Raw genomic sequence first — 22658 nt, 5'->3', positions numbered from 1 at the left:
TTGTCAAAGGTAGATAATTTAGTGAGATTTTCCATTAAGTTTTCTTTCATTTGAGTATGTATTTTCCCCTTCATTCTTTAATGTTAGTTATCACATAAAATTTTGTGACTGAGAAAAAATTTGCAGTTAGAATTTAAAAGATGTTGAATTATTGTAATCTCCATGATTCAATTTGTGCTTCTTGTTGTCCCAGTGGGGAATGTCTGGGGATGCTTAAGAGGATGAAGGGTTTCTATAGACGACCTGGTGTGTGGGGGTGGGGAAGTATTCCCTGGCCTCATGCTAAGAGCTACCTGTCAGATACTTGTCATGGGACCCTTTATGCTGGTCTCACTTCAAAATGTCTGAGAGATGTATGTCTCAGGTGGCAGGAAAGAAAGAATCAGTCAGGATCCTGGGTCATCCTTACCCAGGACTCAGTGCATATTCTCTTGAATGAAGAAGTAGGCAAAGCACCATTGAAGACTTTCTCTTTGATCTATAGATTATTTCTGTGAGTATTGTTTAATTGATTATTGTCTAACACTTTTTCTTCTATCTTTCTGCTTTCACTTCTAACTTGTTGTGCTTATACAAGTTCATCTGTTGGCCACATGAGGTTGAGTGTTTACAGGTTCTTATGAATCCACCTCTTTGTTACTCATCAGATTTCTGCAATATTAGATACATGCCTTGCTGAATTGGACTATCAGTCTATGACTTTATCTATTACTCTCTCTAATTTTCTAGTATCGGCAGTAACTTAAATAGGTAAAATAATTCATTATTGCAAATAGCTTTGAATGTTCTAAGTTCAGTGGACTGTTAATTGATGGTAATCAGGAAAAAGCTCACAAGCAGTATATCAAAATTTCTGGATTCTTTTGTTGTATGTAAAATGGAGAATTTAATATTTTTAAGACTAAGGGGGAAAATCAGGTAATTTTTTATAAAAGGGTAGGTTCTTCTTTTATATTGCAGAGTTGAGAAGTGTTTAAAGGCTATTCTTAAAAAGAATAACAAAATATATCCATTTTCTTTATTACGATAGTATTTTATCAGGCAAGGTATGGATGCATAAATCTTTTATAATCTTTTTTTTTACTAAATTATTAATATTTTCACATGTACTTTCCCTCTCCCTCTCCCTCCCCCACCCCCATTCCTTCTCCCCCACCTCCAACCTACCCCCACCCCATCCACCCGCCACTCCCCAGGCAGGGTAGGGCCCCCAACCAGGGCTCCACCAAGTCCACCAAATCTTCCTGTGCTGGGCCTAGGCCCCTCCCCATGTGTTCAGAGACAGAGCGAATCCCTTCAAGTGGGATGGGCTCTCGAAGTCCCTCCCACCCACCAGGGCAAAACGCCAGTCCACCTCCAGAGGCTCCAAGGAGTGCAGGGGCCTCCCCATTGGCATCCATGATCAGGGGGCTGGATTAGTCCTGTACTGTCCTCCCAAAGAGCATCTGGGGTCGATATGCTTTCCCTTTTTCAGGCCAACTGTTTCTGTGGGTTTCTCCAACCAGGTACAGACCCCTTCGTTCTTCATTCCTCCCTCTCTTCAACTGAGTTCCAGATTTCAGCTCAGTGTATTTCTGTGGATGTCTGTCTCTGCTCTCATCAGCCACTGGATGAGGACTCTAGAATAGCATAGAGAGTATTCATCAATCTCATTCTAGGGGAAGGAAAATGACTCAAATATTAGTAATGTGTTGATAGACATTCTCTACTGGCCATAATGTTCACGAGCAACTTGAACTAAGGAAATAATGTGTGTAAATATCTTTACAAACTCAAATCTATTATTTAGGTATGTTCTTCTTGATTGACTGACTGTGGATCACATAAGTGTCACTCAAGTGTGCTTTGGTGTCCCCATTTGTGTGGGAAAGATATGAGCTTGCTGGTTTAGACAGGTGGAATTTAAGGATGACTTCATTGTATTCTTGCTTCTAGTTACATTAAAATATTCTTAAATATTAAATTACTAGGCATTTTCACATTTCTAGGAAAACAGTTAATAAAATATTAGATACACCCTATCAGTTAATAAACACTTTGGACTTTGGGTGTTATGGAGAATAACATAGGTTAAACACTCAATATGATAATACTTTTGTCAACTGTAACGTTTTAATTTCATTTCATTTTAAAGAATTATTTTGTGTGGTGTGGTGTGTGTGTGTGTGTGTGTGTGTGTGTGTGTGTGTGTGTGTGTACATTGGGGGAGAGTGTGCCCACCCAAGTGTGTGGTTATTTGCAGAGACCAGACAAGGGCATTGGATCACCTGGACCTGGAGTTACGATTCGTTGCATGCTACCTGGTATGGATACTAGGACCAGAATATGGGCTTTCTGCTAGAGCAGCCATCCCTTAACTACTGTGCTAACTCTTCTGTTCCAACTGTTAATCCTATTTTCCTCCTGTACAGACAAGAGATGAAAACTGTTTGTTTCTTAGCATTTGGCACATGCTGACATACTTATATTGGAAGCATCCTTGCAGTAATCATTTATTGGGTCAAATCATGCTACTGGCAGGGAGTGCTGAGAACTTGTACTTGTGTTTGTATAAATCTGATTTATTTGTTTTGTAAATTTTCAGTTAGATGTTTGACTGTAGGTTTGAATCTGGTTAATCTGTTTGTTGACTTGACCAGTATGTTTCCAAAATTTGGAGCCATTGTTTTTTGTTTTTTTGTTTTTAGTTTTTGTTTTTGTTTTTTTTGTTTTTGTTTTTTTTTTGATTTTTGAGACAGGGTTTCACTGTGTAGTTTTGGAGCCTATCCTGGCACTCACTCTGGAGACCAGGCTGGCCTCGAACTCACAGAGATCCGCCTGCCTCTGCCTCCCGAGTGCTGGGATTAAAGGCATGTGCCACCAACACCCAGCTGAAGCCATTATTTTTGAAGCCAATAAACACATTAGTACCAGGATTTTGGCCTGTGGCTGCAGCCATGGTCATTGTAACGCGCAGCTAAAAATTTGTAGTTGTTTGCTTATTTTTTGGCCTTTAAACTGTTCATTTGTCCTGTGAACTAGATTATGTGCTTCTGACTGTCACTTAGCTGAATGCATTTCAAGTCAATTTACTAAAATAGTCACTGTTAAGCGGTATATTTGGGCAGAGTTGACACCTTTGACATTTTCTAAAATGGCAAAAATGGCTGTATTTAAGGCTATGATTTATGAATGTTGTGTACCTCCAGAACCTCCATCTCATTCCGGATTTTAGCTTAGCTACTGAAACTCCTTCCACAAACTGCTGAAGGGCCAACTAACTTGTGCTGTGTGATCAGACAGTTCACAAGGGATGGACAGACAGACAGACATTTATACAAACACAAAATTGTATTATCGATTCAAAAACAATGACCTTATTGCTCCTTACAACTGCCCCATTTCACAAGACTGGAACTGGGGGAAATACAGAGGAAGCAGACTGAGTGGGTAAGAATCGATGGGGCAGATTTGGCTTTTTGAAGCATGCATTCCTTGGCATAAACAGGAAAGTCAACTTGCTATGATTAAAAAAGTATTTTGAACCTTCAGTTGTCTTCTAGATTGCTGGCCTCTATTAAAAACTTCTTAAAATAATAGATAGGTTTAATTCCTCAAGCCAAAGAAAAATTATGTCATCTTAAAGATTTTCCTTATTTATTATATAGATGAGACTTGACTGTGGTGAGAAAAGGCAGCAGATCTCATGTATTGCAAGTTTTAAATGTACCAGGCTAAGGTTTACTTAATTGGAACCTCCAGGCAATAAAGGAGCCCTTTTTAAAATTCTGTGATTCTTAATATGCTAAATAATGCAAAGCCTCCCTCTTGAAGCATGGGACACACATCTGGCAGCTTAACATTTAAATTACAGGGGGAAAAACGCCTCACTTCAGTTGTAATTTTCTCTAAGAAAAGAATAGGAAATGTAATACAACTGAATTTAATTTCTGCTTAGATCTCCATCTTGTCTAATCGCAGGCATTTTTTTCCTTTGTATTTATATTTTACATGCACTTTCTGTACGTTTTATTAATCTTTAATTTGAGATGCTTTTCTGCGTCAGAATGCTTGAGAAAACGTGGTGTGCTTTACTTAGTGGATTGTTTTGAAAAATCTGTCCGATTTCAAGCAACATAAACAATAGGACAGAAAATAAAGGGGAATGGAATTTCAGAGACCCATAAAAATGTTTCTGACAAGAAGCAAGCATTTTTCAGTGAGCTTCCTTCTCAAGGTTTCTTTTTCTTTCTTTTTTTTCCCTCCAGTATTAATGTTTTCTCTGTTCTGTCATTCTCTGGCTGTTTTTCATGCAAAAGTTATTATGAGCAGCATTCTTTCTTTGTATTTCTCCAAAGGACAGTGTCAGATCCTTGATTAATTTTGCAAAGGTCATTTGGAAAAACCATTAAAAAACATGCCAAGTAAAAAGATTAGCATACAGGGAGAAAATACACTTTCATAAACATATGCATTTATATACAGAGAGGGTCCTATAATATTATACAATTTTGACAAGTGTTTTCCTTGTGTTCCTCATGTATTATTAAAAATATGACTGTTCCATTTATTTTTTCTTGGTGACACCAGCTGACATACTCTAAAGGCATCTGCGGGTTAATGTTACTTGTAAACATTTTATCTTTTTCTCAACATAAGAGGATGTGATCATTAAGTGGAATACTGTTCCATAAAATAAAGGGGACTTTCCAAATAATTAACCTGAATTTATATTATTAACACATAAAATGGACCATAGGTAGCTCAGACAAGGACATATATTCATTTCAATCTTTTAATTAAGATATTAAACAATTTTTCTATTTCTGTCTTTAATTATCATAGGGTACTGTACTAGGTCTTCTAATATAATTCACAATCAAACTAGAGAGAAAAACTGAAGCTACTGGGAGGAGTGCTGGAATGGAGAAATATAACCATGACTCTTGAGAGCAGAGGCATTTGTGTCTGAGTCCTCACAGGTGATCTGTGTCCTTCTACACAGACATGGCATTCCAGCTGTGAAACATTGACATGCCATCACCGCAGAGGTGCTCCCCTGAGCTGGGAGATGGAGCTCATCTTTCTGAACAGCTGACAAAACTGCACCTTATAGATCAGAGCTGGCAGCAGGAATGTGGCACTATGAAGTCCCTCCCTGCCTGGTGCCGAGAGTTGAACAGGACACAGTCAGACTTAGACTAATTTAGACATAGCTGAGTGACTGCTTCCTGCAGCTATTGTGGACCTGAAATGAAACAGCAATACTAGGGTGGCAACTGGGTAGGCCAAGTCCAGCAGGAGAAGTTATGCTAATAAATTATTGTGAATTTGATAGCAACATCAAATCAAGGTACCCGAAGAGTTCATGTAATGAATAAAAGCCACCTCCTGGAGAGCTTACTCCAAGTTATTCCTAGATTGCTTTAAACAAGCCCATAACCCAGTGGTTCTCAGTCTTCCTAATGCTGTGACCGTTAAATACAATCCCTCGTGTCCTGGTAACCTCCAGCCATAGCATTATACTTGTTGCTATTTCATATGTTGGAAGAGAGATTATCTGTGTGAACATAACCTAAAAACAAGTAGAAAGCTATCTTAAGCTGTTGAAAGCAAAGCAGTTGGAAATTCAAAGCAAGAAAAGACATGTCTTGGGTCTGCAATGATGGGTCAGGGATTAAGACCACTTGCTGCTCTTTCAGAGGACGAGAGTTTGGTTGCTGACACACATGCCAGGTGCTCACAACCACCTGCAACTCCAGTTCCACAGGCTCTAATGCCCTCTCTGGCTTCTGTTGGTACACACATTCATGTACATGCACATGTTTGCACACAAATGAGATAAAGTGTGGGGAAGAGAAGAAAAAGAAAAGAAAAGATGTACCTTGATGCTAATGACTTGAAAGCAGAGAGAAGACCCGGAATGTGTGAGACATGGTAGATTCTGCTCACACCAGTAAGCCTACAAGGGGTCCCTATAACCACAGCCCTGGCTGCTGCATTGATCTTAGCTTGTGAGGCTTTCAAGAGTGAAACAAACAGAGCCAGGCTCTGCCTGGTCATCCAAGTCATAAGCACACAAAATGTAATATAATATATGGGTGTCATTTTAGTCTACAAATTTGTGGTAATTTGTTCCAGCAGCAAAAAAGCACATGTCCAATGTTTTAACATGTTTCGTGTAAGTAGAAAACAGTGTGGGTTCTCAAGTAAGACACAGCAGAAGGGTTAAATATATGGGCTTTGGGGTAAAATAGAACTAAGATGAAATTTTGGAGTTTTGACTAATTTGCTTTTTGATTCAAAGGAAATTCTTTGTTCTGAATCTCAATGTCTGAATCTGTTGAATCTGTAGAATGGCATAATGTTACTAGTTTAAGGGTTTGGAGTTGTGTGTGTGTGTGTGTGTGTGTGTGTGTGTGTGTGTGTGTGTGTGTGTGTGCGCGCGCGAGTGCGCAATAGCAATTAATACAATACAAATAGGGTTTTTAGAAAATGCTAAAAATGCAGAGAGCAGGATGTCCATCTTTGGGTTGCAGTGACTGTGGTGTTGATCACCTGGGAGTGAAGTAAAATGGTTGCTGTTGAGAAAGGCAAGAAGATTTTTGTTCAGAAGTGTGCCCAGTGCCACACCGTGGAATAGGGAGGCAAGCATAAGACTGGGCCAAATCTCCATGGTCTGTTCTGGAGGAAGACAGGTCAGGCTGCTGGGTTCTTGTACACAGATGCCAACAAGAACAGAGGTATCACCTGGGGAGAGGATATCCTGATGGAGTATTTGGAGAATCCCAAAAAGTACATTCCTGGAACAAAAATGATCTTTGCTGGAATTAAGAAGAAGACGGGAGAGAGGGCGGACCTAATAGCTTATCTTTAAAAGGCTACCAATGAGTAATTCTGCTGCCTTATTTATTACAAAACAAATGTCTCATGACTTTTAATGTTTACCATAATTTAATTCACACACCAAAATTCAGATCATGAATGGCTAACAATGTTTTTTTTGACAGTTCTGATTTAAGTAAAACTGACTTGTAGTAAAGTGGATACGATCTTTTTAAAAATAATAATTCCAGTTGCATAAATGCCATCGCTGCTCTCCCTTTCTCAAGATGTGATTGGACTTAATTATTAAAGTTCTACTTTCCACAAAGATGGGGGTGTCACCTCAAACCTATTGAATGGTTTTATACTTAAATTTATATAACTGGGCATATGAGTATGTTTAAACACTGGGAAGATTCTGTTACTGTCTCAGAAATGAGAAGACTCAACCTGTGTTTCAGTTTTGTATTCACTGGTCTGTTACAGGCAACGGCTAAACATCAGGAAGTAACTTGATTTGATGATGTCATCTTAATTAGAATTCCCTAAGTCAAAGGATGCTGCCTTTTATCACTAAAAGGCACTTACTGTGGTCTATGTGTAATATCAAATAAAGAGTATTTAGCACTTCTTAAAAAAAAGAAAATGCTAAAAATGCAAAATGTCTTCCATTAAATGCTTCTTGTGCAACTATACAGTGAGAATGCAAATCATGAATCTTAGAATAGTCATACCTAAAGTTAAATAAACACCCTTCTCTTCTCTTCTCTTCTCTTCTCTTCTCTTCTCTTCTCTTCTCTTCTCTTCTCTTCTCTTCTCTCTCTAACTTGATCTTGACCATATCAACTTTGCTGCTAAGAAATTTGGTTTTAGACTCCCAGGAAAGAAGCTTGTCCAAGGGTTTATGTGATATCATCTCAGTAGCCTGAATGTCCGGTGTCCAGGAAGGGGGGAGGGTGCCTAGGGGATCTCACTATTGCTGGTGTCTGTCTGTAGCTAGGCATAGTCCACTGGGGCGGGGGTCAAAAATGGAGCAAAACTGTGTTCCCCTATAATGAGTCACAAATAGGAGCATGAGCCTGGTTGGACTGTCTATGAAGGATCCAAGGTTCCCAAAGCATGCAACCATGTCCTGTTGATTTCGTATTTTAAAACACTGGCAGAGGTAACCCCAAATGGCAGGAGATGGCAGAATTTACCTCTTGGAGGTAACGGATAGGGCAAGAATCGAGGCTTGAGTCTTAACAGCTGTCTCCTTGTGGATGATGGAACCACTCATTGGGCTGTTGTTGTTCCAAGACACTCCAAGCTCTAGATGCTTCTACAGTAGGATATTTATTATAAGGTCCCAAGGTCAGGCATTGGCACAGGGGTCCACTGAAGTGAGATACCTAGTTGATGGTGTGTGATGTAACACTGTAGTTAACACCTGCTTTGGGGATAATTTTGTTATTTACTTATAATTACTTGTTTTTAGCTTAAGAAATATCTTCTGGAAAAGTACTCCATGCCAGTCATTGCTAAACACTTTTAGAAAAACAAAGATGAACTAAACACATTGTCTACAAGGGCTTTGTGGTATAGAACAGTGTTCTTAACTAGCCATGGTTTGTCCCTCAGGAGATGTTTTGGCAATGTTTTACCTTTGGTTGTCGAAATGGAAGGGGATGGGGTGAGAATATGGTGGGCACTTTTAAAATTCAGTGAGTGGAAGCCAGGGATCCAACTAGCAAAGCTTAAGACAGTCCCACAGTCAAGCCTTGTCCAGTCCAATATATCAATACTATCAAGGCTCAGAAACCTTCACACTGACTGAGTCATTTAAGATACAAGAAAAGTGGGTCAGGGAAGATGCACTGGGTACAGGAAGACAACTGCCAGCTTAGGATTTCATAGTAGACCATCCACCAACAGTGTAGAGGAGATGACTTAGAAATGAAATCCCAGAGATGTACCTGATGTTGGGGAATTCTCCCTGGTGCTGGTAGGGAGGCAGCTCTGAGACAGCTGCCCTTGTAAAGTGAACCCACATCGTGTGAATTACGGACCAGCCCTACTTTAAGTTCATACAGTAAGTGCCTTAAAGCAGGGACATGGATCAGAGTGGCACCTCCCTTGAAAGGGCTCTTTTAGCCCCAACTTGCAAGGCTCTATATAAGCTCTTATATATTGGTGGTGTGAGATTACATCGCCTCTGAAGTGAAAATCTTTATAATCTGTTTTTCCCACCTTTCTGTTTTTAACTCTAGGGAACATTTCTAATAAAACTGATCGCTGCCCTAGGGACTGTGATCTCAGCCTCTTCAAAGAAGTCCATGGCTTCCACACTAAGGTAAGAGGAAGGCTGCTATCAGAAAGACCATGAAAACAGCAATCACTGGTTATTAGCTCTGATTTCTTAAAATATATTTCCAGGTTGAAAGTAATTTGTTCTTCAAAGCAGGTTTTGAAGTATGGGACATGCTAAAGTGGCTAATGTCTCATGAATCTACAGAGCCAATAAATTTTTATTACATCCGAATCAGACTTCTCTGAGCTATTGGGAAGTCTAGTTTAAGTTAATCTGTCTGGGTGACATTCTGTCTTGAGAAGACAATTAGAAAACTTGTTGGTTGTGCTGTGTTTCAGGGACTTACTTGGCCTGATCAGAGCTGCTGGTAAGTGTGTGTATGAAGCTATCTCATATTTTATTATTTATTTGTTTATTGTATACAGTGCCAGGGTCATATGGAACACAGGATCAAATACATACTAACCTATCACTGTGTGGCACTCCCAGACCTGAACAACCACAACAAAATAAAAAACCCAACAACTCAATAAACTAATTTAAATTAGGTATCCTGGGTTTCAAAAATATTGACCAAAATATCTTTACTGGTATTGTGAATGTAATTTTTAGATAACCATTTCTAAAATTCATTTTTTACATAAACTGAGTGATTTTAACCATTATTCAGTAAATGCAAGCTGGTGAGAAAGTTGAAGTACCTGGGTGTGGTGGCATATGCCTGCAATCTCAGCCCTTGGAAGGCAGAGTCAGGAAGATCACTACTTTAAGTGATCTTCCTAAGGAGTAAAGGTCAGAGAGAGGTATGGGGGAAGGGCATAAGGATAGGGGAAGGCAGGAGGAAATTCAAATAAAAAGATTCCTTCCTGGTCTTGTCGCTTGTCCAAAAGTTGTCTGAGTTATCTTGATGATCTTGATTCTCTACTTTTATGTCTAATTAAATCTAGTCAGGAGTGGAACTTCCCATCAACAGTGGTCCAAATGTGTAATGGTCACACTGTAAGAGTTGATTATCACCTATTACATAGCCATCTTAGTTGGAGGAAAGACAGCATATATGTAGTTTCTCACAATGTTGAAATTGCCTGCTGGTGCATATCTTAGAATATATTCACCCCATTAACAGTGGCATGACTGAGAGGTCAGTGAGGTGGTCCAATGGGCAAAAGTTCTGGTCATGCAAGACTGGTGATCTAGATTTAATCCCCAGAATCCACATAAATTTGGAAAGAAAGAACTGACTTCGCAAAATTGTTCTCAGACCTCCACATATGCAGCTTAGCACGTGTTTTCCCACCAATAACACACACACACAAACACAATAATAATGAAAAACAAAAAAGTGTGTAAAAGATAAGCTTTATGGGATAGATTTATTGAAACAATTTTGTGGCCTGTTCTTTTTTTTTTTTTTTTTTTTTTTTTTTTGAGCCTATCCTGGCACTTGCTCTGGAGACCAGGCTAGCCTTGAACTCACAGAGATCCACCTGACTCTGCCTCCCAAGTACTGGGATTAAAGGTGTGAGCCACCAACTCCGGCCTTGTGGCCTGTTCTTAAGACTAGCTTTAACATCATCCTTGCTTTCTGTCATCTATAAATAGCAGGTCGCCATTTAGTCATATAGATGGCAGATTTTAATGTACATATGGCCAATTTCAATATTTAAAATTGTAGCAGTTTTTCTACTTCAGTCTGTTTGGTTGGGAGAGTGGCTGAGAAATCAATAGACAGGAGTAGTCTCTAGCAACTGCAGCCATCACTAGACAGAGCAAAGATTCTTAGTTCTTACTCTCATAATGACAAATGCGTAGCTGCCATCCTCATCATGATTCCTGGTTTACAGATAAGGAAACATGAAGAAAGGGCATTATCCAGAATGACACTGCTGCAGCAAGAAACCTGCACTGGCGCTGGCCTCTGAAGCCAAGACTGCCTGGCTCTAGAACCTGTTTGTATTGATTTGATAATGCTTAGGAAAAACGATGAGTATCCCTTTCTCCTTTTAGTGAGATACGTGTTTCCTGCTCCCCAGCTTTGAGTGATCTTAACAGGGGACAATTGTCAGAGGGGACTTGTCTATGGCCTGCTAGGACAGCATGGCTCTGACATCAACCTTTTAACGCCTTTCCCGAGGTTCTCATGCTAACAATAAACTTTGCAACTGGGAGAAAGGAAAGATGTCCACAAATATAATCAGTATAAGAATTCCAAATTTTCCCTGTGTTTTCTGAGTTTGCATATTTAATTAAGCAGTTTTCCCCTCTCCTCCCTCCCTTCCTCCCTCCTTCCCTCCCTTTCTCCCTCCCTCCCATTCTTCCTTTATTCCTTCTTCCCATTTTTCTTCCTTCTTTTCCTTTTCTCTTTTCTCTTTTCTCTTTCCTGTCTCTCTCTTCCTCCTTGTTCCTTCTACAGTAGGAACAGAAGCTAGAGCCTTGCTCCCACAGGTAAGCACTGTGCTGTTCAGCTCTGTGCTGTTTAGCTCTACCTCCAGTCCTTTTCTATATTTTGTTTTGAGACAAGGTCTCCCTAAGTTAACCAGATAGCCTTGGAATTTGCAATCCTCCTCCCTCAACCTCTTAAGTAGTTGTGATTATACCACAGTGGTGGCATCATGGCTGGCATCAGTTTACTTCTGAAATTATATTCCATGAATTGTCAGCCATTTGCTTGGGCCAGCAAGTTCTTCCCTGGGGGTCATGTACATTTGTCTAAACACTGAATCAGACCCAGAAGTGGTGTGGGCATGATGGGAACACTTTCGGTAGTCAGAGAGCTTATGTGAAGACAGACTTTGAAACACACTCAAGTGGCAACCTGCTGAGTGTTGGAAACAAGGACAGATATCCCTCTTCCTAGACAGAGCCACACTCTCTTCACAATGAACTGTCAGTCCTACATAGGTCTGTATCTTCATATAGATCTGGAACTACAATGGGTACTCATTGAATGGCTGTAGAGGAATTAGGCTCACCCTGAACTTTAGAAGGCAAGTATTGGCTCTTCAAATAGCAAAGACCAGAGAACCATCGGAATTTGTGGTTCTGAAAAGTCAGGGGTGCTGGCTATCCTTCATGAGGCAGAAAGAAGCCCAGTGGAATTGGTTTTGGAAGAAGTCTGTCAAGTTTAAGCCTGAACTGTGCAGCCTGAGATCACTTGTCTCTCCTGTAATGTCTTTGACTGACACATGGGTGTGGATTTGAAAAGGACAAGCAGTGTTCGAAGTGTATTGTTTTAAGACTTAGGTTGACAATTTGAATCTATGTTTACTGTAATTTTTTGGTGGTAATAGTAGCAATGACAGAAACAACAGCAAGTCATGTTAATTTGCTTTGATTCCTGTGCACACCTGGCATTTGTTGTTATCCATGGCTTGCAATTCTGTGATCTTTTTAACTCAGGCTTCTTAGAGTCAAATCTTCTCCTGCCATCTTACAAAAACTGCTGAGTGTTGCTCTTGCTGGCACTGAAGTTTCCCCAGCTCTCTCTCATCTTCCCAGGGCAGTTCAAAAGCAACAGTAATCCTCAGGATTCAGCCAGCCTTCAGACACCATTTCTGTTTTCTGAGGCCACCTTCTTTGATGAGAACAATCCCTGTGCTCATCATCTGGCCAGATGTGCAGATGATCACTCTTCCCACAGACCGTGCTCAAAGTCCCTGCAAGGTGTCGGCAAAGCTGGACTGCTACTGAGTGGGGTTTCACTCTACAGACATAGCAAGGCTTCTCTCCTGCACCTTGTCCCTGGCCTCTGAAACTTCAGCTCTTTCTCCACTGGGATCCCTGTGTCCTCACCCTTGTGTTGAGTCAAGGGGTTTAGGAAAGGAACTGTGATCAAGGAGCAAAAAACATCTGAGCGTGAATACAGGAACTCTGCACTTTGTTTTTTATGGAGATGCAAATAGACACAGAGGTCATGAGCTCCGATGACCTTGGACCTAGTTCTTCCTTGTATTCTTACACAGCTTCCTCAACTCCTACGATAAATGTACCAGAAAAGGGGCTAAATGCCCACTTGGCCACTTATGCTACATAACATACTGTGCAGATTCTGTTTACATCAATATCATAAAACATCTGAGGAGCTGGAGAGATGACTCAAGGGTCAAGAGTGCATACTACTTTTGCAAGAGATCTAAGTTCCATTCCCAGCACCTGTGCCAGGTGGTTACAGCCGCCTGTCACTGCAGCTCCAGGGATACGACAACTCTGTTCTCCATGAACATCTGCACTCAGATGTGCATATACTCATATGCAGACACACACACCTAGACATAATTAAAAATAAAATAAAATACATGGATGAAACATTGGAGGTCTAGTACCTTCTCCTAAGAAGAATTACATAAATCTAAAATTGTATATTATCATCTTAACATTATACATAATCAAATGTATGATACAATATCTAAAATATAAGTATGCAGTGTGATTTTTACTGTTTAAGATATATTTATCATTTTATATATGCAGTCTTACCTTTATGATTTCTGTTTACAAAGAAAGTCATAATAGGTGTGTTCCACATATAATTATATGTAAGTCTGAGTTGACTTTCATTAAATAAGATCTGATCTGTGTAAGACAAATAGTGTCTCTACTTTTAAGACTAAAAGCCTTCTGTTCATCAGCCTTGTCCATCAGTTTCAATAAGCATGATATGTGTATCTTCTGATGTTAGTGTGCTGAGTCTCTCACTACAGCCCTAGCATTATGTGTTTAGGTTTCTAAGACCTCTCAAGACATCTGCGGCTCCCTTTAAACTACACGTGGGAGAGAGGTCTCTCAGTCCTTCCTAACCAATGCTGGTTATGAATAGCAAGCCTCTTCAACCAAATATTTAGTCCATCAATGTGAAATCAGGTTCAGAAATCTGTCTTCAGGTATTTGCTTTTTATTTCTGTAGTGGGTCAGGATATGAATACCCACACATATAATATCTATACTGCAGTATTCCAGAACACATTTGCATTACTGATTTCTAAAGTATAGATAGTAATGTTTCTAAAGTACAAGTTTAGAAAAACCAACCCCCAGGTTTCCTAAGTCACAGATCAGACAGAACTTAAATCTAGAATGGCCCAGAGTACTTCCTCTGTCATTAAAGAGTTGACACTACTGTAATTGAAGCCTTGTTTATCAGCCATAGAGGCAAGAGAAAAATTTGTGCTTAGTGGACACCTGAGAGTATTAGATGTGAGGAGCTGGCAAACAGACCCCAGTTCTCAACTGGGGTTCCTCTGCACATGTTCACCTTGTTCATGTTTTTTTAAGAATAGAAATTCTTTGTGTTCTTGTTTGTGGGGAGGCTTATTGCTTTGGCCATGAATGAGTTTCCATTATTTCATATTTTTCAAAAATCAATTTCAAGTATTTTTAGTGTCTAGATTTAAATATTTATACTTTAAAGAAAATATAAAGGTTTGGGAAACTTTTTTGAGCTTTGGAATTTATTCATATCTTTCTTTATGACTTAAAAGCTGGAGGCAATGTTCATTATTGCTAGTTGCAGTGTGAGTGACATGACCTAGTAACTGTTTCTTGAGCATATAGTGTGTTCTTACTATCATGCTAGGTTCTGTAAAAGACACAATGAGACATATACTGCATGCCACTTTTGTCAGAAGTTTAGTTGAGGAAACAGGACAGATATGCACAGATTAACCAAATAGAAAGCAATGCAATAGTCCCTAGCATAAAACACCTATATTTCTGTATGTAAAGGTGGTGAGTGGATAAGCCAAACTGAGATTAGATCTTAGCATCCCTTTCAGGTTTCTTTTATTTTTATTTATTAACTTTACATGTATGGGTGCTTCCTGCATGTATGTCTTTGCATTATGTGTGTGCCTGATACCCTGGGATACCTTAGGACTAGGGTCACAGATACTTAGCTGCCATGTGGAAGCTGGGAATCAAATCCAGGTCCTCTTGAAGAACAGTCAGTGCTCTTAACCACCAAGTCATCTCTCCAGGCCCCATTTATTTCAATTTTCTATCTAGGAAGATAGACTAAAACAAGAAACTCATAAAGAAGTGGGATTAACCTATAATTTAAATGGCTACAAAGACATATGGGACAATTCAAAACTCTCATGTTTTTCTCAAGCATTTTGACACTCTTCAATTTCCTCAGGAATGGGGTAATTAAGAACACCAGTGTGAATAATCTGATCAGAAATATTTTTATTGTTTTAAGAGCTCTAAAGACTAAGGGAGATAAAAAGGACCACAATAAAAAGTATTTCAAATTCATGGCTGTCATAACTGGATTTTGTTCTTAAAGTAATCAAACCAATCAGTTCCATATAAAAGAAATAAGCCCTGTTGGGTTCACTAGGGATTTGATGACACATTGACTCCACCTGGTTTCTACAGTTTTCCTGGTTACTGCAACCTGCTAACCCCATGCTGAACTTTGCAATTGCAAAATAAACTCTTGAGTTATGCTGACACTTGGATCAGCTGAGATCAAGGAATTTCAAGAAACTGGCCTCTAACAAATGACAATCGAAAGCATGTGGAGGAAGACAAAGGGTTTTAAGGCAACTGTTCTAAATGCAACACCCAGGGCTCTTCTGCTCTAGGCTCATGCTCTTCTAACTACCTTTTGTAACTAGCATTTGTACTAAAATCTTCTAGGAGACTCCTGTTCACAAAACAAGTAAATGGGGTAATTTGGTAGATGGGTAAGACCCTTGTCTTCCTGCTGGGTTAACTGTTCCCTACTTTACTTTCTACCATGGCAGGACTCCTGGGTTGAATGACAGGTCTCCAGACCCAGCATCAGGCTGCACGATTCTTTCAAATTCCAATAAATTAACTTCACAGACACTGTATAGGTACTGAGCTTAAAGTTATGAGGGTCATTGGTTATAGGACTCACAGGTTAATGGAGGCAAAGCTAGTATGCAATGGCCGGCTGAAGTGTAGAGCAGAAGTGGATGGAATCCTATGAACTCAAGTACTCCTTTCCTGTTCTTGAAACCCAGATACCTCCTTTTCTTTTCTACAGACTGGCTATGGAAATCTTTCAAACCTCTCTTTCGAAGAGCTGATATAGGGTTTAACTTAGAACCCAAATCCTGATTGAGTGTGATATTGTGATCATGGTTAGTTTGGCGTGTAGTTGTCATCCATGACACCAATTACAGATGCCATTCAGTGTGCTTCAACACAGTGAGTGCTCCATGCTTTTGGTAAGAGGATATCAAGTATGGACAGTGTAAGACGTATCACTGACTTGCTTTCTAATTGGTGATTCCACAGGTCATCCTGGAGAAAACACTCCCTAAGCTAGGTGAACATGTCATCCACTATTAATAAAATACTTCTCTCTCTTTAATTTTTTCCGATGATGGATTCTCCTAAGGAGGGAGATCATTCTGTGAAGAATAGATCTACTGTGTGGAGACCAGGAGAGCCTGAAGATTATTCAGGGGATATGTCTTACCTGGAGGAATTGGAGAAACATCGACTTTCAGTTTGGTGGGTGACTTATTCTACATTTTTATCTTTTGATTTAAAGTCATTGACTCCGACAAATCTCTTTGCCTTATTTTATTTATTTAGTGGACAAAATTGCTTATGCGTTCATTGTAGACTATAACATATCTACCCTAGCCAAGAGATGCTCACAGTCCAATGATAGATATGGATATGGACACTAGTATGTTATGATTTAGGTAAAAAAAAAAAAAAAACCCACAAAGTGCCACACAGAAGAGATGAAAACAAGATCCCTGAGAAAGTTGGAGTTACATCTTGAAGAGGAGCCTGCAATAAGGAAATGGTGGTAGTTTGGTGGTAGCCAAAACTGGGATGACCTGGGATGTGATTGGGTGTATACATTGAAAGCCTCAGTTCACTTATGATCCAGGAAGCCATAACTGTTATTGTTATTTATTACTCTTCTCCTGCTTGTGGTTGTATTTGTAGAAACATGTGTAAACACATAAAACAAGGCAGGAATGTGTTAGGGGTGGAGTCTCTAGAGGGAGTGAACACAGACTGGCCTTTCATCTAATAACCATGGTGGTGTGACAGAGACAGCAAGCTTGGGAAGAAGAAAGAAACAGGAGAGCCAATCAAGGTCATCTGTCCCCACTATTGCTTCTCTGCTCACCTCAAGGTAGTTTCCTGGAATGGCTTTCCCATTGGACAATTGATCTGCCCTATGGTTTATTTATCAAAGTTTACACTCACTCTTCCTCTCAGAGCTGCTGGCTTGGGGTCATGACATTAACTCAAATCTCATTATCTAGTCACATGTTCTTGCTGGCATTCATTTGACTTTCAAGGCAAAAACACAGTTACCCATGACTTCTAAAAGCAGCAGGACTATGGTCTTCAGGTTTAAGAGTACATTGTTTTCTGTATAGAGACACTAATTCCCATTGCAGTGTCTGTGCTATAGTAGTGAGTGTTGGGCTTCACCTATGTAGGTTCACTCTTATTTTTCCTTCCTGCAGCCTTTGTACAAGCCCTAGTTACCATACAACTTGTATCAGCGTGCCTGAAAAATCTAGTGTTCTGCTGACAGGACCCCCTGGGGTGGCTACATTAGGATCTAAAGAAATAGCTGAATTTGGAGCAAGTGGCCCTGTTTGAATAGCATACCCCCATAGCTCTCCTTCCCTTTGTTTTAAAAAGAAACCTTTTAAGTGAGTTTCCAGTTTTACACACTGGAACCTTGGGTGAGCATGGACTTGGCTTCAAATTACCTTTTCTCTGGTCCCAGTACTAAACATCAGTTTCTGCTTGATGATGTTAGTTTCTAGGAGTTACAGAGGCGATGCCTACATTTGCTTTTTATGTAATTTTAATTTCACTTTTGCTCCTTTCTCATCTGAACTACTCAGAACACAAACACATGCTTCTGAGCTGCTTTGTGCTCACTGTAAATTTAGTTGAAAACGGAAAGCAGTAACCCTGTCACATGCTGGGTGTTATGCTTCTTTGAAATTTCCTCTGGCCTATACATTAGTCTATTATCTTTTAATTTAGCCTCATTCAAATGTCCAAACTAGGGCAGAGCATAGCTAGAGTCTTTGCCAGACTGTAGCATGAACCTGAAGTCCTTTTCCTATCTGAAACCCTGTGAGTACAATCTTTACTGTCTATTTTTGGCCAACATTCTAGTCTTCCACACTTTTACCAAAATAGTGCCTTAAGCTCAGCTCTCAGAGCCCTGGTGCTTCCCCAGCCTACAGATCTCAACTCTTCCGCATTTGCCCTCCATACCAAGTCCAAAAGCTTACAGAAGACATGTCAGATGTTCCCTTGCAATAATCCCACCTGTTGGCACCACTTTTCAGCATTTGGCTCTTTTCCTTTGGCTGTGAGAAAATATCTGACAGAAGAGATAGGGAGAAAGGTTTGTTTTACTTCATGGACCATGATGAGTGAGGTGTGGGTAAATAATTAAAAATACTATCTCATTGTTCAAAGTAAGTCACAGGGCCAGCCAGAATGGGTGAGGACTATACCTCCTGATGCAAGAATTGGAAGAGTGCCTTTGCAAGTGAGCAAGTTGGCAAGGAAGACACTGCAGCTGTCTTGGAGACATGGTCTAATTCATTCGGCTTTACTGAGTCCTAGGTGGGAAGCCCCTCTCATCCAGGTCAGGAGTTGTTTCTAGAGCAAAACCTACAAAGCAAAAACATGTTGGCTTTGTAGATACATCACCATGAGTGCGAAATCCAGTTCTACCACCACTGTGGATGCTTAGACAGTGTGTTTAACCCTTCGATAGCTGCTTTCTCTTTCTCAAGCACATCTGATAACTCTCCTCTGTGGGCCTTTAGTTACGGTGAGAGTTGGAGAGTTGAATGATAATCTACATGAAGACCGGAAGACATAGATTCTTAATCAGGGAAACTATTGTCAGGAGTGTTTCACAGGCAGGCCCCATCTGAAAGTTAAAAGAGAGGACTATTATGCTAAAAGCTTGGTCCCAAGCCTGTGGGTCTCTAGAGGTAGGGTGGTAGCAAGTCATGAGTCACGAGTCACATGCATACCTTTGAAGGAGAGGTTGAGACTAAGACTCTTTCTTGTGTCTCTTTGGATCCCAGCCATGCTGAGGTCAGGCGCCTCCACCACATGATCCATTCTCGGTAGTGATGTCCTGCACTGACAGAGTCTCAAAACAAGAGCCCCACACAGGTGTGAACTGTAGGCTTTGTAGCCGTAAACCCAGACAACCCTTTCCTCTATTAAGATGGTTATCTCAGGTGATTTGTCCCAGTGACCAAACACTGACTAATACTAGGGCGGAGGTTCTTCAAGATGATTTGTCATTTCCACAGCTGTCTTCCGTTTTTGTTTGCCAGACACACTAAGCACTGGATGACATGAGGGCTTTGGTGCTTCGTTCCTTCTTTATCTGGAATGTTCACCCACTTCCTAGTGCTATGGTTAGTACGTATGACAGGTCTCACCATCAGTTTTATATTCCAGGACAGCCTATGCTTAGTGATAATACATAAAAGTAGAGTCTGCTCCTGAATCTGGAATATATATATATATATATATATATATATATATATATATATATGAATATATATATATATTCTTATCACTGTTTCTTTTACATATTTATCACATTTGAAATAATATTTTCTGTTTATTTGTTCATCTCTGCTCAGGTAGATATGCCCCTCAGCTGTTTACAGCTGGGTCTTCAGGACCAAGACCTACAGTACTGGCTCTATAATTTAATCTGATCAGTACATGTTTGTCAAGCAAATAGAATGATAGATGAGTGAACATTTTTCTCTCAGCCTCTCACCCCATTGGCTGTTACGTCAATTAATTTGCTTCCAATAATTTTCTTCTCTAGAAATTGCTGCCGTTTTTAGAAGGGTAATATGAAAGCATTAGCTACTCAGCACACTTTGTTTTAACCCAACCTGAGGAGATGGGGCTGCTGACACCTCTATAAATTTGGTTTTCCTGGTCTGAAGATACAATCTGAACAAGTGCCTTAATTTTTTTTTTATTAGAGCTAGTAAATTATGTGCTGGTGTAGTCTTTGCCTAAATCCTCTTCAAATCCTCATAAAATGCATTTAATGAAGAATGTTGCACTACCTGGCTTCAAAGCTCAATATGACATCAAGTGGGTAGCGTGTGGCTCACATTGCCTTCCCCTTTCAATATAGGGGTACTTTAGTTAGTCAAATGCAAATTTCATTTGTAGCTGCCAGTCATTTTCATGAAATTTACTATTTTAGCCAATAATTTGCCTGTGACTGTGGAAGAGACTCTGGTGGCTGGCTATCCCCTCAGATGGCCTTGAGAGTCCTAGAATCTTAGGAACAAATCCTTGGGGGCAATCCCCCCAGGATCTGCACCTTACTGTCTTCCACTGCACAGGGTCAGTGCCACATAATGTTAATGTTTTCCTTCATGTATATACTTGTAAGATACCTCGGTCATCTTTATTTGTATTCTAGATACTGTAAGATTTCGAAAAGATCAGCCCCCCCATGATTTTGCAAACTGCAAGCATTTAATAAGTATCTGTGGAATTGACATATGAGGAATATGCTAAAAATACTGATATTTCCAGAAGAAAATTCTTTAGAAACATGAAGGCATTCTGGGCTAGGGTTTCTTCTACAGTTATTGTTTGTCAAAAGGCTGAGAAGTGTAGGTACTAATTCTTCTATTGGCCATCTTTCTGTCGAGAAATGTCCCCACCTTCTGATAACAGACCTTTCCGTCCCCATTCCTATATAGCCAAGGCTGGGTGACATATGCAATGTTCATGTTACCACTGTGATTGGATGAGGGATTGTCAGGCCATCTGAAGAAGGCTCCCACACTCTGACCTGGGGTTTTGTTTTGTTACTTAGAAATTCCTTCTTCTCAAGGTTTTGAGCTGGCAACCCTTTCACTGACCACACTTTTGTTCTTGTTTAGCGTTGCCATTATAAATGACTTGAAACTAAAAGATGTGAATGTTTCATCAACTATTATGCTGAAGTCTAGTTGGCATCCATAATATAAGAATAAAGGCCAATGAGAAGGTTAGTGACAGAAAGTAGAGGACAGATATGGGTTGACATGAGTGAAATGATACAAATACACAGAAAAACATGTAAGCATCCCCCTGTCTTCTGCATTGCCTCCCATGGTTGCAGTTAGATGAAGGAAGCTATGGTCCAAAAAATATTAATGCAAGTTTCTATAAATAAACAATGCATGTGTTTGTAATTGTGTGCAATTTAGAGTAGCATGATGGAAGCTTGTGCCATCACTACGTGTCCAGCCCAAGCCATAGATCATGACTTGGACTGTTGTTTCCATGCTGAAATTGCCACCCATCCTTAGTTACTTTGCCATGTCAGTTAGCAGATTGACTGTTACAGGACCACAGGGTGTCTGTTGCACAGCAGCCTAGGACTATGTGCAGTGCCTGTCACTCACCTCTGCTCATCTCATCATGTGGGCATTGTATTATCTGACATTTTCACAAGAAGGATGAGATTACAATTTAATAAGATATTCAGAGAGTGAGAATTTCTCCACATATCTGTTCTACAATATTTTGCTGTAATTGTTCTCCTTTTGTTATTAGACAGTTTTCAATACCTCACTGTACTTGATGTATACATTTAACTTGGCCAAGGAGAAGTATGCACAGGAAATCATAATGGGCAGAGTTTGGTCTCATCCCTGGCTTCAGGCATCCACTGGTGGTGGTTATCTTAGAACATATCCCCTTCGGCAAAGGAAGAGTCCTGTTTTATTTTAGGTCAAAAAAGACATTGTCCACTGGGAAGCTTTCATTTAATTTTTTTTCCTGTGAAATCAGGGACTTTGGGGAGAACACTTATAATGTCCATTCAGTTAATTACATAAATAACCACTCATTTGGCCGTTTAAACACAGCCATGAAGTCCCATCGCCTGCAGGGTGAATTGGGTTCTGGGCTTCCTAATGAAGCACCTTAATCTTTGTGCAGTGATTTCTCTGAACAAGGAAGCCAGGGTGTGTGTTAAGCACCTCTGGAAGCTCCACTAATGAGTGCTAGAAAGCAGCTGATCCCACTCGGGTGGCTTAGGGAAGCTAACATAGTTTTCCAAAGTAGCTAACTTCCAACTGGGGAGAAGGTTCCAGTCAGGAGACAACCTTAAAAGGATTCCATTACTATTCAAATGCAATGAGGCGGCTAAGCAGCAGGAGACTCACACATTCAGAGCAGGAAGGGATCTGGGGGATGACTTAGTTCAGTCCTGTCAGTTCATACAAGTTGCATAACGCTGGGACCTGTCGAAGTACAGTGGCTTGCCTGAGGTCATAGAGCTGCTTAATGCTGGAAGTGAGCTGGATCCCACTTCCTTTCCCTGTCAATCCATCTCAATTGTACAGAACAAGCCCTCTTGAGAACAATACCGCTCCTTTTAGAGTTTCCTGTTTTCTCATGGTTGCATAAGGCTCTGATATTTATCAATGCATTGATAAGAAAGTGCTGATTTCTGATAACGTCCATCTAATGGATCAATGCAAGTTTCCTTATGTCATGGAAGCAAGGGGCAGATGCCTAGATGTTTGCAAAAGGC

The 22658-nt window shown here is 40.1% G+C and overlaps 1 protein-coding gene and 1 pseudogene across 1 annotated transcript in view; both read left to right on the top strand.

Moving 5' to 3' along the window:
• Ofcc1 (orofacial cleft 1 candidate 1) overlaps positions 1 to 22658 on the top strand; it is a 314659-nt gene that overhangs the window by 158842 nt on the left and 133159 nt on the right. Inside the window, exons 14-15 of the mRNA XM_035441726.1 lie at positions 9054 to 9136; positions 16464 to 16579. Coding sequence (XP_035297617.1) covers positions 9054 to 9136; positions 16464 to 16579 — 199 coding nt within the window. The remainder of the gene's footprint in view (positions 1 to 9053; positions 9137 to 16463; positions 16580 to 22658) is intronic.
• On the top strand, positions 6554 to 6874 carry LOC100763772 (annotated as a pseudogene).

The sequence above is a fragment of the Cricetulus griseus genome, chromosome 3, assembly GCF_003668045.3.
Source record: "Cricetulus griseus strain 17A/GY chromosome 3, alternate assembly CriGri-PICRH-1.0, whole genome shotgun sequence".
NCBI lineage: Eukaryota > Metazoa > Chordata > Mammalia > Rodentia > Cricetidae > Cricetulus > Cricetulus griseus.
Note: the sequence above shows the minus strand (reverse complement) of the source record. Positions and strands in the feature narration are given on the sequence as shown.